Consider the following 13,924-nt stretch of genomic DNA (forward strand, 5'->3'; position numbering starts at 1 on the left):
GCATCGGTCAAAAAGTGTTTGAAACGTTCAGTCACAGCCCAAACTACTGCCAGTAGCTCCAATTTGAAAGAGCTATAATTTTCAGAATTTCTTTCAGTAGGCCGGAGTTTTCTACTTGCAAAGGCGATGACTTTCTCCCGACCTTCTTGCTTTTGTGACAGCACCGCTCCCAATCCCACATTACTGACATCGGTGTAGAGGATGAAAGGTTGATGGTAATCCGGGTACGCCAGAACTTCTTCTCCGGTTAGTGCCTTCTTTAGTTGTTCAAAGGAGTCTTCTCTTTCGTCGTTCCACTGAAAAGGAGGGTTCGGTTTGAAGGTTTCTTTGTCTGCCCTATCAAAGCATCTTGCAAGGGTGCTGCCAATTTGGTAAATCCTTTTATAAATCTACGATAGTAACCCACTAATCCCAAGAATTGCCTCACTTCTTTTACGTTGGTAGGTCTTGGCCAATCCCTTATGGCAGTTATTTTCTCGGGATCCGGTGCTACTCCCTCCGAACTCACGATGTGCCCTAAGTATTGTACCTTTGGCTTGAGAAGGTGACATTTGGATGGTTTGATTTTCATACCATACTTGGATAAGGCTTCGAACACCTCTGCCAGGTCTGTTAAGTGCTGTTCGTAAGTCTTTGAGTAGACGATCACATCATCTAGGTACAGGAGGACGGTCTCGAAGTTCTTGTGTCCGAGGCAACATTCCATCAGTCACTGGAAAGTACCGGATGCATTACAGAGTCCGAACGGCATGCGATTAAATTCGCTTAGACCCATTGGTGTAGTGAATGCCGTTTTTTCTTTATCTCTCTCAGCCACAGGGACTTGCCAATACCTGCTTGTTAAGTCTAAGGTGGAAAAATAATTAGCCGATTTCAAAGCAGTCAAGGACTCTTCTATCCTAGGCAAGGGATAGGCGTCTTTATGGGTGATGTTATTAATCCGCCGGTAGTCTATGCACATTCTCATGGTTCCGTCCTTTTTTTTGACAATCACCAGAGGGGCCGCCCAAGGGCTACAACTATCTCCTATTACCCAGGCCTGTTTCATCTCTCTCAGCATGTCCTTCGCGCATTGATAGTGAGCGGGCGGTATGGGTCTATATCTTTCTTTTATCGGGGGATGGTCACCGGTGGGGATTGTATGTTCTACCCCTTCTATCCGTCCAAAGTCTAATGGGTGTTTACTGAAGACCTGTTCATATTCCGTCACTAATCTATACACCCCTTGTCTTTGATGGGTAGGTGTTGAATCTACACCCACATCTAGCTGTTGGCACCAATCCTCCGATTCTCCATCTGAGCCGTTATTTTCCACCTGACAGGTCGATTCTAAGGGCTCAACGGTTGTGATGGCATTGTTGTCAACAGTATACAACTTTGCCACTGTAGCATACCTTGGCAAAGTGACCTCTTCCTCTCCACAGTTCAAAAGTCGTACCGGCACCCGTCCCCGGTGTACCTCGACCACCCCTCGTGCCGTGAGTATAGTGGGCCTGCTGTCGGTGTACGCTGGTTCTATTAAGGCTTGATAGTCTCGTCCTTTAGTACCAATGGCCGCTCTACACCATACCAGCATTTCTGTTTTTGGTGGGATTACAATAGACGTTGGATCACTCACCCTCACACTGCTGATTTCTCCACCTGCAACTTCTATCTGTTGCCTTAACATTAATACTTTTATTTCCCTCCGGAGAACTCTCTGCCGGCAGGATCGGGCAGTTTCAGCAATTTGTTGTAAGACAGAGATAACTTCGGAAAAGCAGTTCTCTAATACATTCATTCCTATCAATACAGTTGGTTCACAGTTCTGTCGGTCGACATCAACGACAATTATACCCTGTTTCTTCAATTCTGCTTTACCAATCTTTATGGTCATCTCCCTGAATCCTAGTTTCGGTACCAACTTACCATTACTGGCCCATATATCTAGTTCAACATCAGAGGGTCCTTTATCAATATCTACCTCAGCCCAGTACCTCTTATAAAGGATATATGGTATAGATGAAATCTGGGAACCTGTATCCAGCAAAGCGTTGAGGGGAATTCCATCCAGCCCGATAGGGATGATGGGTCGTCCTCCGATGTACCTGTCGTGCCAGGGTGTTGGGCCTTGAAAATTCATTCCTGCGAAGCGACCCGCATTCCCAGGGGATTCCCGTTTAAATCACAATTTCGTGCAAAGTGGCCTGGCTGCTGGCAATGGCGGCAAATGGGCTGTCCATCCGGTTGGTAGCGGTCACGGGGTCGTCCTCTCCATGTCGGGTATCTCCAGGACCTCATCCATGGAACATCCTCTCTACGGTTTGCCAACTCCATCTTGGGTTCACTCATCTCCTGCATGGTTTTAGCCATTGAAGCAACAACATCAGTTAAAGAGTCAAGCTTTTGCTGAAGAGCCTCATTAGTAATGGGCCCCAGGGACTTAGCACTGGCACCGGACGTAGCTGATGTCACTGGCATTCCCCGTTGCTGAAGTGCATCTGCCATGGGTTGTGTGAGATCCTGATCCCGAGGTGCCTCTGCCAGCTGGAGACGTATAGCGCTCTCCTTTAATTGGGCAAATGTCAATTCAGGGTTCTTAAAAACAAGCATGCTCACATGCCCCCGGTGAGAAGGGGTGTAGAGTCCCTCAATAAATTGATCTCTTAGCAGTTTATCGGCTCCTGTGTTAAAAATGGGTTCAGCCAGTATAAGTTATTTAAGGGCTTCCTGCAGGTTTAAGGCAAAATCTCTCACGCCCTCATTAGCTTTTTGTTTGCAATTAAAGAATCGTACTTTAGCTTTGCTGCTGGTAGTGGTTTCAAATGTAGCTTTTAATCCAGCAAATATGCGTTCAACAGTACCTTTTAGATCAGTTGCCCATGCCGTGACTAACACGCTGAGCTTCACCCACGGGGAACATATCAAAATGAGCCAGCATCTTTTCCCTGAAACCGTCAAGGGTATTAGGTTCACCTTCATACATTCGAAGCCACGGGCCACCCGGGGTATATGGCATCAACACCGGCATGATGGGCGCCACTCCTTGCACTGCTGCGCTGCCAGGCTCTTTATCGACACTCTGTCTTTCAGCTGCATTAGCGTCGCCGGGTGCTGCGGTGTCTCCGTGCTGCGACATACTGTACCCCCTTAGTTAATCCAGACCCTTCCGGTCCCGGCTTCCGTCTAGATAATGTAGATTCGTTCCTCTGTGCAGCAGGATGACAATGACACGCCCCCTGCTGCCTCTAACTGCCGCACGCTCTGTGATGGTGGATTTTGAAGTTTTTCAGTTAGACTGGGGCTTGGGTAATGATGTAGCTCGATTAACAGTTTTGTGCTTAACGGTTATGCCGTGCTTAGTAACCCGATATTTACCCTGGTTACCATTGTAAAAGTAAAAAAAAAAACAGTACATACTCACATTCTGATGTCTGTCACGTCCCCCGGCGTCCACAGGGTTAAAACTGCTTTCGGCAAGAGAGCTGCTAATGCACGCGCTTCCCTGCACTGACTGTGACAGTGCCGGCTGTAAAGCAGAGCACAGCTGTCACGTCACCGCTGTTACTGCCGGCGCTGACACATTCAGTGCAGGGAAGCGCGTGCATTAGCAGCGCTCTTGCCGAAAGCAGTTTTAACCCTGTGGACGCTGGTGGGGGACGTGACAGACATCAGAGTGTGAGTATGTAGTGTTTTTTTTTCTTTACTTTTACATGGTAACCAGGGTAAATATCAGGTTACTAAGCGCGGCCCTGCACTTAGTAACCCGATGTTTACCCTGGTTACCCGGGTGCTGCAGGGGGACTTCGGCATCGTTGAAGACAGTTTCAACGATGCCGAAGTCGTTCCCCTGATCGTTGGTCGCTGGAGAGAGCTGTCTGTGTGACAGCTCCCCAGCGACCACACAACGACTTACCAACGATCACGGCCAGGTCGTATCACTGGTCGTGATCGTTGGTAAGTCATTTAGTGTAACTCCAGCTTTAGTAACCCGATATTTACCCTGGTTACAAGTGAACACATCGCTGGATCGGCGTCACACACGCCGATCCAGCGATGACAGCGGGTGATCAGCGACCAAAAAATGGTACTGATCATTCCCATCGACCAACGATCTCCCAGCAGGGGCCTGATCGTTGGTCGCTGTCACACATAACGAGATCTTTAGCTGGATCGTTGCTACATCACCAAAAGCGTGACGTTGCAATGATATCGTTAACGATATCGTTATGTGTGACTCAGCCTTAACACACGGCTAATGAGCAGCTGTCATGGATAATCCTAGGACTGATCAACTCTTTATATACTCATAGGCACCAATTTATTGGAAACCCCCATATCCTGACTGATTAAATGACATAATCATATAACAAAGTAATCATCAGTGTTTCCTAAATAAATATATACCACCAAATGGGACTCGGGAAATGAAAGCAATTACGGAAGAAAGGTACTCACTACTTCTTGAGGGAATTTAAGGAAGCATAGAGTTGCGGATCATTCCACTCAAATGTCTGGATCTGGTTGTTGGTCATTGTGGCAAAAGCATAAATCACATGAGTACACATGCAAGGATCAACATTATCAGGCATATATGTGGCGGGACTAGGGTAGTACTGAGCCCAGTTGGTAAAGTAACAAACCAACTTGACAGACGAGCCTGGCAAGGAGAACATTACAATAATCAATTAAATAAATTAGTACAACAAAAACAATAAAATACTATATAAAAAACACATTAATACCCAAACATATATATCTGTATTTGTATGAATGTACACCAATGTATGGTATTTGTCTCTCTGAAGACTAGTACTGAGATCCTGCTATGAGAGCATTAGAACCTTACTCCATCATGGCTGAAGTGTGTGATCGCTAAAGCTCGTTCATTTTGATGGGAATCAGCCATACAGAAAATGTAGTAGATTTCGCAATAAAAAGACTAGAACTCAGAGTAATCTGATAATAGAGAAGAAAATCTGTGGAATAACATGGACTTACCTAACTGCGCATGCAGTAGGAAGGTGAAACCTGCAGAAAATTAATGGGGCAAGATTAAGAGAATAACATAAGCCACTTTTACTGTACTCAGTGACAGAGTAAAATTGAAAGAAACTCACAGGTGAAAAGCAGGAATTTGTTCATCTTGATTCCTGAAATAAATCCATTGACAGGAGTAGCTCTCTTATATAGATATCTGTCACCTCCACTTTGTCCCAGACACGCGCTCTACAACTGATATCAAAGATAAAGAAAAGTTACCTACAGTGTAACACTGACTCTTTTGTATTTTGGGCCATAAGGTGACTTTAGCACACAGAAATTAAATTGGATGCAACTCAATACAAATATTCCATTGGGCACTAGAAGTATTTGAGTTACTAAACTCATACTGGGAGGTGAGTAATCATTAGTTATATAATAGAAAGTACCCTTCAAGGATTGTACCTATGTAAAAAAGGAAAGACTCAGAATAAGGGGGAGGTAAAATAAGCAACCACCAAGAGTGCAGCAGGTTGTGCATACAGAAACGTTCCATATAGTGACATAATAGCAGCATAGTGCTTCAGTATGACAGAGATAGAGAGAACGTACCGAATGTTTGTCTAGTAGCTAGAGATGAGCGGTGTTCAAGTCGAACTGTTCGTTAATTTCAAATTCAAGCTGTTTTAGGCGGTGCTCGAGTCGTTCGACAAACTCGAACAATTTGCTTAAAATTCGGCTGTTCGAGTATCAGTTCGATAACTATTCGTTCACCAAAAGCCTAACTTGATTTTCACATTAAGGGTATGTGCACACGTTGCGGATTTCTTGCAGAAATTTCCTGAAGAAAACCGGAAATTTTCTGCAAGAAATCCGCATTTTTTTTTTTGCGTTTTTTTTCCGTTTTTTTCACGTTTTTTTAGCATTCTGCAAGCGTAATTAGCTTGCAGAATGCTAAAGTTTTCCAAGCGATCTGTAGCATCGCTTGGAAAACTGACTGACAGGTTGGTCACACTTGTCAAACATACTGTTTGACAAGTGTGACCAACTTTTTACTATAGATGCAGCTTATGCAGCATCTATAGTAAAAGATAGAATGTTTAAAAATAATAAAAAAAATGCTTATACTCACCCAGACATCTCCTCACCGGCGTCCGTTCCTCTTCCTATAGCTGGTCTGTGCGCACAGGACCTTCCGTGACGTCACGGTCACGTGAGCGGTCACATGACCGCTCACGACCAATCACAGGACAGTGACGTCATCGGCAAGGTCCTTCACCGCACATCAGCTACAGGAACCAAAGCGACAGCATGCAGTGGAGGCGGGAAGACATCGAGGGTGAGTATAGGACTATTTTTTATTTTAATTCTTATTTTTTGACCACTTATATGGTGCCCAGTGCGTGGAGGAGAGTCTCCTCTCCTCCACCCTGGGTACCAACCGCACATAATCTGCTTACTTCCCGCATCGTGGGCACAGCCCCGTGCGGGAAGTAAGCAGATCAATGGACCCCTAGGTGTGCGGAATCCCCTGCAATTCCGCATTTTAATGAACATGTTGCTTTTTTTTCCGCGATGCGATTTTTTCGCGGAAAAAAAGGCTACATTTGCACAAAAAATGCGGAATACACTTAAAATAATGGGAGGCATATGTAAGCGTTTTTTTCGCGTTTTTATCACGTTTTTATAGCGAAAAAAACCCGAAAAAAACGCGAAACATACTTAACGTGTGCACATGGCCTAAAACTGTTTATCATTGTTAATAGACTGTTTCAGTGTATAGTGGGCGGGGGGAGGGGTGGGGGATAGATCTGTGCTGAAATAATGCCAATCTCCGTTTTTTTTTTTTCCTGCATTTACAGTGGGGCGGTGCAGTCTCTCAGCAGTGCACACACACACAGCAATGTGCATGTGATGCACACAAGCAAGGGCATGTGTCATTGGCTGTGTATGTCACATGTCCTTGCCCTATAAGAACCAGCCATTTTCCCCGTCGCCACCATTTCCTCACTGCTGCAGCTTAGTCTTAGACGGCACCACTGCTGCTGTGGGCGCTATACAGTCTAAGAGTCTTTTTTGTGAGTGAATTTTCTGAGAGATAGGTTTATGGAGTCAGGAGTCGGGACTAGTTGTAATATCAGCCCTTTTCAGGGTAGGTTACAGTAGTTCATAGCACTTTTTGCAGGCAGGTCTGTGCCAGTGCTGTGCAAGTGTTTGTCACAGCATTTGGTGTAATCTAGCTCAGCCAATCCATTTGGGCTAGTAGCATTGTCTGGCAGTCATCTGAATAGCCCGCCTGTGAAGCTAGCTACACCGCCTGTGAATCTAAATTTTTACTGCATCTAACCCAGTAAATCGTTTTGGGCTTAGTAGCAGTGTCTGCATGTCGGCGGAGTAGCTCGCCTGTGAAGCTACACCGCCTGTGTATCTAAATTTTTACTGCATCTAACTCAGTAAATCATTTTGGGCATAGTAGCAGTGTCTGCACGTCAGCGGAGTAGCCCGCCTGTGAAGCTACACCACCTGTGTATCTAAATTTTTACTGCATCTAACCCAGTAAATGGTTGCAGTGGGAAGCTCATTGTGCTACAATGTGGCCTAGTGGGCTGGGCCAACCACCGTCTGCCCCATCAAGTGCATCCGCGGCCTCTTCATCCTCTGTGACTGTGGGGACAGCAGTCGCACATGGTTTTAGACGCAGACCTTCCACCTCTTTATCCGCAACAGCCAGTGTGATTGGCAGGCCGTCAGGCCATTTGCAAGTGGAAACACCTGCTGGTATTGAGCGCTCTCTGACATCAAGACCACCACATTTTGATCAAGGCAACAAAATATCTTCACCTGCACCTTCTTCACAGACCAGCAGTTTGCCAGGGACACCCTACTCAACCCCGTCTAAGCACGGCAGCCAGCCCTCGGTCCCTCAGATGTGGACAAGTAAAAGGCCATTTCCTCCTAGCCATGACAAAGCTAAGAGGTTGAATTTCACCATCTGAAAGCTGTTGGCTACAGAAATGCTGCCTTTCCGCCTGGTGGACACAGTGCCCCAGTACCAGATGCCCAGTCAACACTACTTCTCAAAGACAGCTGTGCCTGCGCTACACCAGCATGTCACACACAACATCACCGCTTCCTTCAGAAAATTTGTGCGTGACAGGGTGCATTTCACCACAGACACTTGGACGAGTAGACATGGACAGGGGCATTACATGTCGGTGATTGGACACTGGGTAACTATGGTGACATCAGGAGAAGGGGCTGCTGTCCAAGTCTTGCTGTCCCCACGAGTTGCGCGTCGATCCTCTGTATCTGTAAGTTTCTCCACTGCTTCTGCCTCCTCCACCTCCTCTCAGTCCTCCACCTGCACCCAAAGCCTGTCTGGTAATGCCACCCACGTTCTAACTGCGCAGAAGGAATCCTGCACACCTCCTTACTATGCTGTCATCAGGACTCAACGGCATCAGGTGGTGTTTACCTTGAAATGTCTGGGAAATGTGAGTCACACAGCTGAGGAGTTGTGGTCAGCTCTGGAGACCAAGTTCCATCAATGGTTGTCTCCACTGAACCTGCAGCCATGGAACGCCGTGTGCGACAATGCTGCAAACCTGGGTGCGGCCCTTGGCAATGTCACACACGTGCCTTATATGGCTCACATTTTGAACCTGGTTGTCCAGCAATTTTTATCCCACTATCCCGGACTAGATGGGTTTCTGCAGAGAGCATGGTCGCTGTGTGCTCACTTCCGCCGTTCGCATCCCGCAGCTCAACGACTTACATCTCTACAGAAGTCGTTGGGCCTGCCAGTTCACCGGCTGAAATGTGATGTGCCCACACAGTGGAATTCAACTCTGCACATGTTGCAGCGACTGTGGCAGCACCGTCGAGCCCTGGTGCAATACGTTATGACGTATAGCCTGGGCCAACGAGATCCAGAGGTGGGGCATATCACGCTGCAGGAGTGGTCTCAGATCAAGGACCTATGCACCCTTTTGCACAGTTTTGAAGTAGCGACGAAGATGTTTAGTGCTGACGATGCCATTATCAGCATAATTATACATGCTGGAGCACACCTTAAACAGTATTCGGAGTCAGGTGGTGTAACAAGAGGAGGAGGAGGAGGAGGAACAGGAGGAGTCATATGCGGAAGGGATAATATCTCCAAGGTCCAGACGGTTGGCAGCACCAAGGCGGATGGCATTGGAAGGTGCGGGAGAGAGATTACGAGGGCGCATGGTAGCAGCCAAACTGTTGAGGAAGGTGCAGGGGCTGAGGAAAAAGTGGAGGACAAACTGGCGCTGGGCATTAAAGACTCATCAGATGATGGAGACCTTGATCAAATTTCTGTTGTGCGAGGTTGGGGGGAGAGGGCAGAGGAAGGAAGCATGATTCTCACCTTGCCGCCACCAAGACAAGGACTTGGTCCTCCTGGATGCGCAAGACACATGAGTGCCTTCTTGCTTCACTACCTGCAACATGACCCTCGGTTTGTCAGAATCTGAAGTAGTAATGCCGACTACTGTTACAGAGACTGTTACAGAATCTTACATCTGCTTTTCCACAAAACACCAGTGGTGCATGTAGTGAATCTCTAAGTTCTAATTTGCCAACCATGGGACTGTCGAGTCATCACTCAAACCGTAACAGTAACATCGTATCTGGTGGTAACAGCAATTTTTTCCAATCGTTTCAAGAATTTTTTAGACCATTCTTTGCAAGGCCACAGGAGACAAGAAGTCTGACGCATAGCCAACGCCTAGAGAGGATGGTACAGGAGGATCTCCAAGTTAACATCGATGCCATGACTGTGGAACTGGACCCTTGTTCATTTTGGGCTTCCAATCTGGAAAAATGACCTGAGCTCGCCAATCACGCCTTGGAGATTTTGTCGTGCCCAGCAGCCAGCGTTCTCTCTGAACATGTGTTCAGCACTACTGGTTGTGTGCTGACAGATAAGAGCATGCGGCTGTCCAGTGACAATGTAGACAGACTAACGTTCATCAAGATGAACAAATCCTGGATCCGCAAGGACTTTTCTACCCCTGTGTCATCCTGGGGAGACTAAAAGCTTGATGATTTTTGAAAATCACCTCACCAACCATTTTAAAAAAACTCTGGCAAAATTGATGCCACTTAAGTGGTGTCTGTGGCCCAATTTTTTGAAAAAATGGAGACTCTTTTTGGAGTCCCCTTGCTGTGTTTACATGACCTTGGCATCGTCAATTCCAAGTGGGTGGGGTTACCCCCCCACCTTTAACCTTTAGAAACTACATACACTATGGCTTGAGGTTCTGGAATGCTGTAGATAAGCCCCCGATGTATCCTAAAAGATGAGAAAAAGAGGTTAGATTATACTCACCCATGGGCGGTCCCAGTCCGGTCCGATGGGTGTCGCGGTACGGTCCTGCACCTCCCATCTTCATCAGATGATGTCCTCTTCTTGTCTTCATGCTGCGGCTCCGGTGTAGGGGTACTTTGTCTGCCCTGTTGAGGGCAGTGCAAAGTACTGCAGTGCGCAGGCGCCAGGCCTCTCTGACCTTTCCCGGCGCCTACGCACTGCAGTACTTTGCTCTGCCCTCAATAGGGCAGACAAAGTACCCCTACGCCGGAGCCGCAGCATGAAGACAAGAAGAGGATGTCATCCTATGAAGATGGGAGGCCCGGGACCGCGACGCCCATCGGATCGGACCACCCACCCAGGTGAGTATAATATAACCTCTTTTTCTCATCTTTCAGGATACATCGGGAGCTTATCTACAGCATTACATAATGCTGTAGATAAGCCCCTGATGCCGGTGGGCTTAGTTCACCGTCGATTTTGGGGGTGACAGGTTCCCTTTAAATTTCTTCAGAGCATGGCCGTACCCCATATGTGGGATAAAACTACTGTTTTGGCACCAGCAGTGCTCAAAAGTGAAGGACCACCATTTCACTTTTTGAGCGCAAAATTTGCTGGAATCAGTAGCTGATGCCATGTCGCATTTGAAGAGCCATTAGACATACCCCACAAGTAACCCAAATTTGGAAACTACACTGTGTTCCAAATTATTATGCAAATTGGATTTAAGCGTCATAATGATTCAATTGTTTTGTTTTTCAAATAAACTCGTGGATGGTATTGTGTCTCAGGGCTCAATGGATCACTGAAATCAATCTAAAGGTACCTTCACACGAAACGACTTTACAACGAGAACGACAACGATCCGTGACGTTGCAGCGTCCTGGATAGCGATATCGTTGTGTTTGACACGCAGCAGCGATCTGGATCCTGCTGTGATATCGCTGGTCGTTGATTAAAGTTCAGAACTTTCTTTGGTCATCAGATCGGCGTTTATCGTCAGGTTTGACACCAAAAGCAACGATACCAGCGATGTTTTACGCTGGTAACCAGGGTAAATATCGGGTTACTAAGCGCAGGGCCGCGCTTAGTAACCCGATGTTTACCCTGGTTACCAGCATAAAAGTAAAAAAAAACAAACAGTACATACTCACCTGCGCGTCCCCTGCCGTCCGCTTCCTGCTCTGACTGAGCGCCGGCCCTAAAGTGAAAGTAAAAGCACAGCGGTGACGTCACCGCTCTGCTGTTAGGGCCGGCGCTCACACAGTACAGGAAGCGGACGCCGGGGGACGCACAGGTGAGTTTGTAGTGTTTGTTTTTTTTACTTTTAGGATGGTAACCAGGGTAAACATCGGGTTACTAAGCGCGGCCCTGCGCTTAGCAACCCGATGTTTACCCTGGTTACCCGGGGACCTCGGCATCGTTGGTCGCTGGAGAGCAGTCTGTGTGACAGCTCTCCAGCGATCAAACAGCGACGCTGCAGCGATCGGCATCGTTGTCGCTATCGCTGCAGCGTCGCTTCGTATGAAGGTACCTTTAAACACATGTGATAATTAGTTTTCCAGGTGATTCTAATTAAAGGAAAACTACTTAAAAATGATGTTCCACATTATTAAGCAGGCCACAGGTTTCAAGCAATATGGAAAATAAAAAGGATCTCTCTGCTCCTGAAAAGCGTTAAATAGTGCAATGCCTTGGACAAGGTATGAAAACATTAGATATTTCACGAAAACTTAAGAGTGATCATCATACTGTGAAGAGATTTGTGACTGAAACAGAGCACAGACAGAGATCATGCAGATAAAGGCATAATGAGGAAAGTTTCTGCCAGACAAATTCATTGGATTAGGAGAGCAGCAGCTAAAATACCATTACAAAGCAGTAAACAGTTATTTGAAGCTGCTGGTGCCTCTGGAGTCCCTCGAACCTCAATGTCTAGAATCCTTCAAAGGATTGCTGTGGTGCATAAACCTACTATTTGGCCACCCCTAAACAGTGTTCACAAGCAGAAACGGTTGCAGTGGGCCCAGACATACATGATGACTAATTTCCAAACAGTCTTGTTTACTGATGAGTGTCAAGCAACCCTGGATGGTCCAGATGGATGGAGTAGTGGATGGTTGGTGGATGGCCACCATGTCCCAACAAGGCTGCGACGTCAGCAAGGAGGTGGAGGAGTCATGTTTTGGTCCGTAATCGTAGGGCAACAGCTGGTAGGGCCCTTTAAGGTTCCTGAAGGTGTGAAAATGACCTCTGCAAGTATATAGAGTTTCTGACTGACAACTTTCTTCCATGGAATAAAAAGCAGAAACGTGCCTTCAGGAGCAAAATCATCTTCATGCATGACAATGCACCATCTCATGCTGCAAAGAATACCTCTGAGTCATTGGCTGCTATGGGCATAAAAGGAGATAAGCTCATGGTGTGGCCACCATCTTCACCTGACCTCAACCCTATAGCGAACCTTTGGAGTATCATCAAGCAAAAGATCTATGAGGGTGGGAGGCAGTTCACATCAAAACAGCAGCTCTGGGAAGCTATTCTGACTTCATGCAAAGAAATACAAGCAGAAACTCTCCAAAAACTCGCAAGATCAATGGATACTAGAATTGTGAAGGTGGTATCAAAGAAGGGTTCCTATGTTAACATGTAACTTGGCCTGTTAGAATGCTTTGGAGTTAAATAGCTTTTGTGTTCAGTGAATGTGACCTTCTAATGCTGCAAATTCCACTAAAGAGCATTTTCAGTTCTTTAACCCCTTTACCCCCAAGGATTGTTTGCACGTTAATGACCCGGCCAAATTTTACAATTCTGACCACTGTCCCTTTATGAGGTTATAACTCTGGAACGCTTCAACGGATCCTGGTAATTCTGACAACGTTTTCTCGTGACATATTGTACTTCATTACAGTGGTAACATTTCTTTGATATTACCTGCGTTTATTTGTGAAAAAAATGGAAATTTGGTGAAAATTTTGAAAATTTTACAATTTTCCAACTTTGAATTTTTATACAATTAAATCACAGAGATATGTCACACAAAATACTTAATAAGTAACATTTCCCACATATCTACTTTACATCAGCACAATTTTGGAACCAAATTTTTTTTTTGATAGGGAGTTATAAGGGTTAAAAGCTGACCAGCAATTTCTCATTTTTACACCATTTTTTTTTAGGGACCACATCTCATTTGAAGTCATTTTGAGGGGTCTGTGAAGAGCAGAACAAAAATGGTTACCTCAATGAACCATTTTAAAAAGAATTTGTGATAAATATTGACCTGTCCATTCAAGGACATTTTAGCTATAGTATGAAATCCTGTTTTTCTTGTCTGTGGAATTGCCTTTGTACTGTTTGTTGTGAAACTGCCGCCCACGAAACTGTTTTTTCTTTCTTTCCTGTTTTGTCTCTTTGTTTAAACATGCAAAACTTGTATAACCACTGAACCTACCGATACAACTATATAAAGAAGGGATAGCACCTTGAAGGCAGGCGTGCTTCAGAGACTTCCCAGTGATACACTATACAAGACGTGTCTTGTGTATTATTTCTGGTGATTCCCCACTTCCAAAGGCCGCTCCGACTGAGTGTGATCCTGACATTTCCTGGCGCCCGAACAGGGAC

The 13,924-nt window shown here is 46.0% G+C and overlaps 1 protein-coding gene across 1 annotated transcript in view; it reads right to left on the reverse strand.

Moving 5' to 3' along the window:
- LOC143815811 (acidic mammalian chitinase-like) overlaps positions 1-5,208 on the reverse strand; it is a 45,639-nt gene extending 40,431 nt beyond the window's left edge. Inside the window, exons 1-3 of the mRNA XM_077295427.1 lie at positions 5,100-5,208; positions 4,981-5,010; positions 4,438-4,639 (exon numbers count right to left, since the gene is read on the reverse strand). Of these exons, the coding sequence (XP_077151542.1) occupies positions 4,438-4,639; positions 4,981-5,010; positions 5,100-5,124 (257 nt within the window). The 5' untranslated portion in view covers positions 5,125-5,208. The remainder of the gene's footprint in view (positions 1-4,437; positions 4,640-4,980; positions 5,011-5,099) is intronic.
- Between the last annotated feature and the right edge of the window lie 8,716 nt (positions 5,209-13,924).

Source organism: Ranitomeya variabilis, chromosome 3 (genome assembly GCF_051348905.1).
Source record: "Ranitomeya variabilis isolate aRanVar5 chromosome 3, aRanVar5.hap1, whole genome shotgun sequence".
NCBI classification, from domain to species: domain Eukaryota; kingdom Metazoa; phylum Chordata; class Amphibia; order Anura; family Dendrobatidae; genus Ranitomeya; species Ranitomeya variabilis.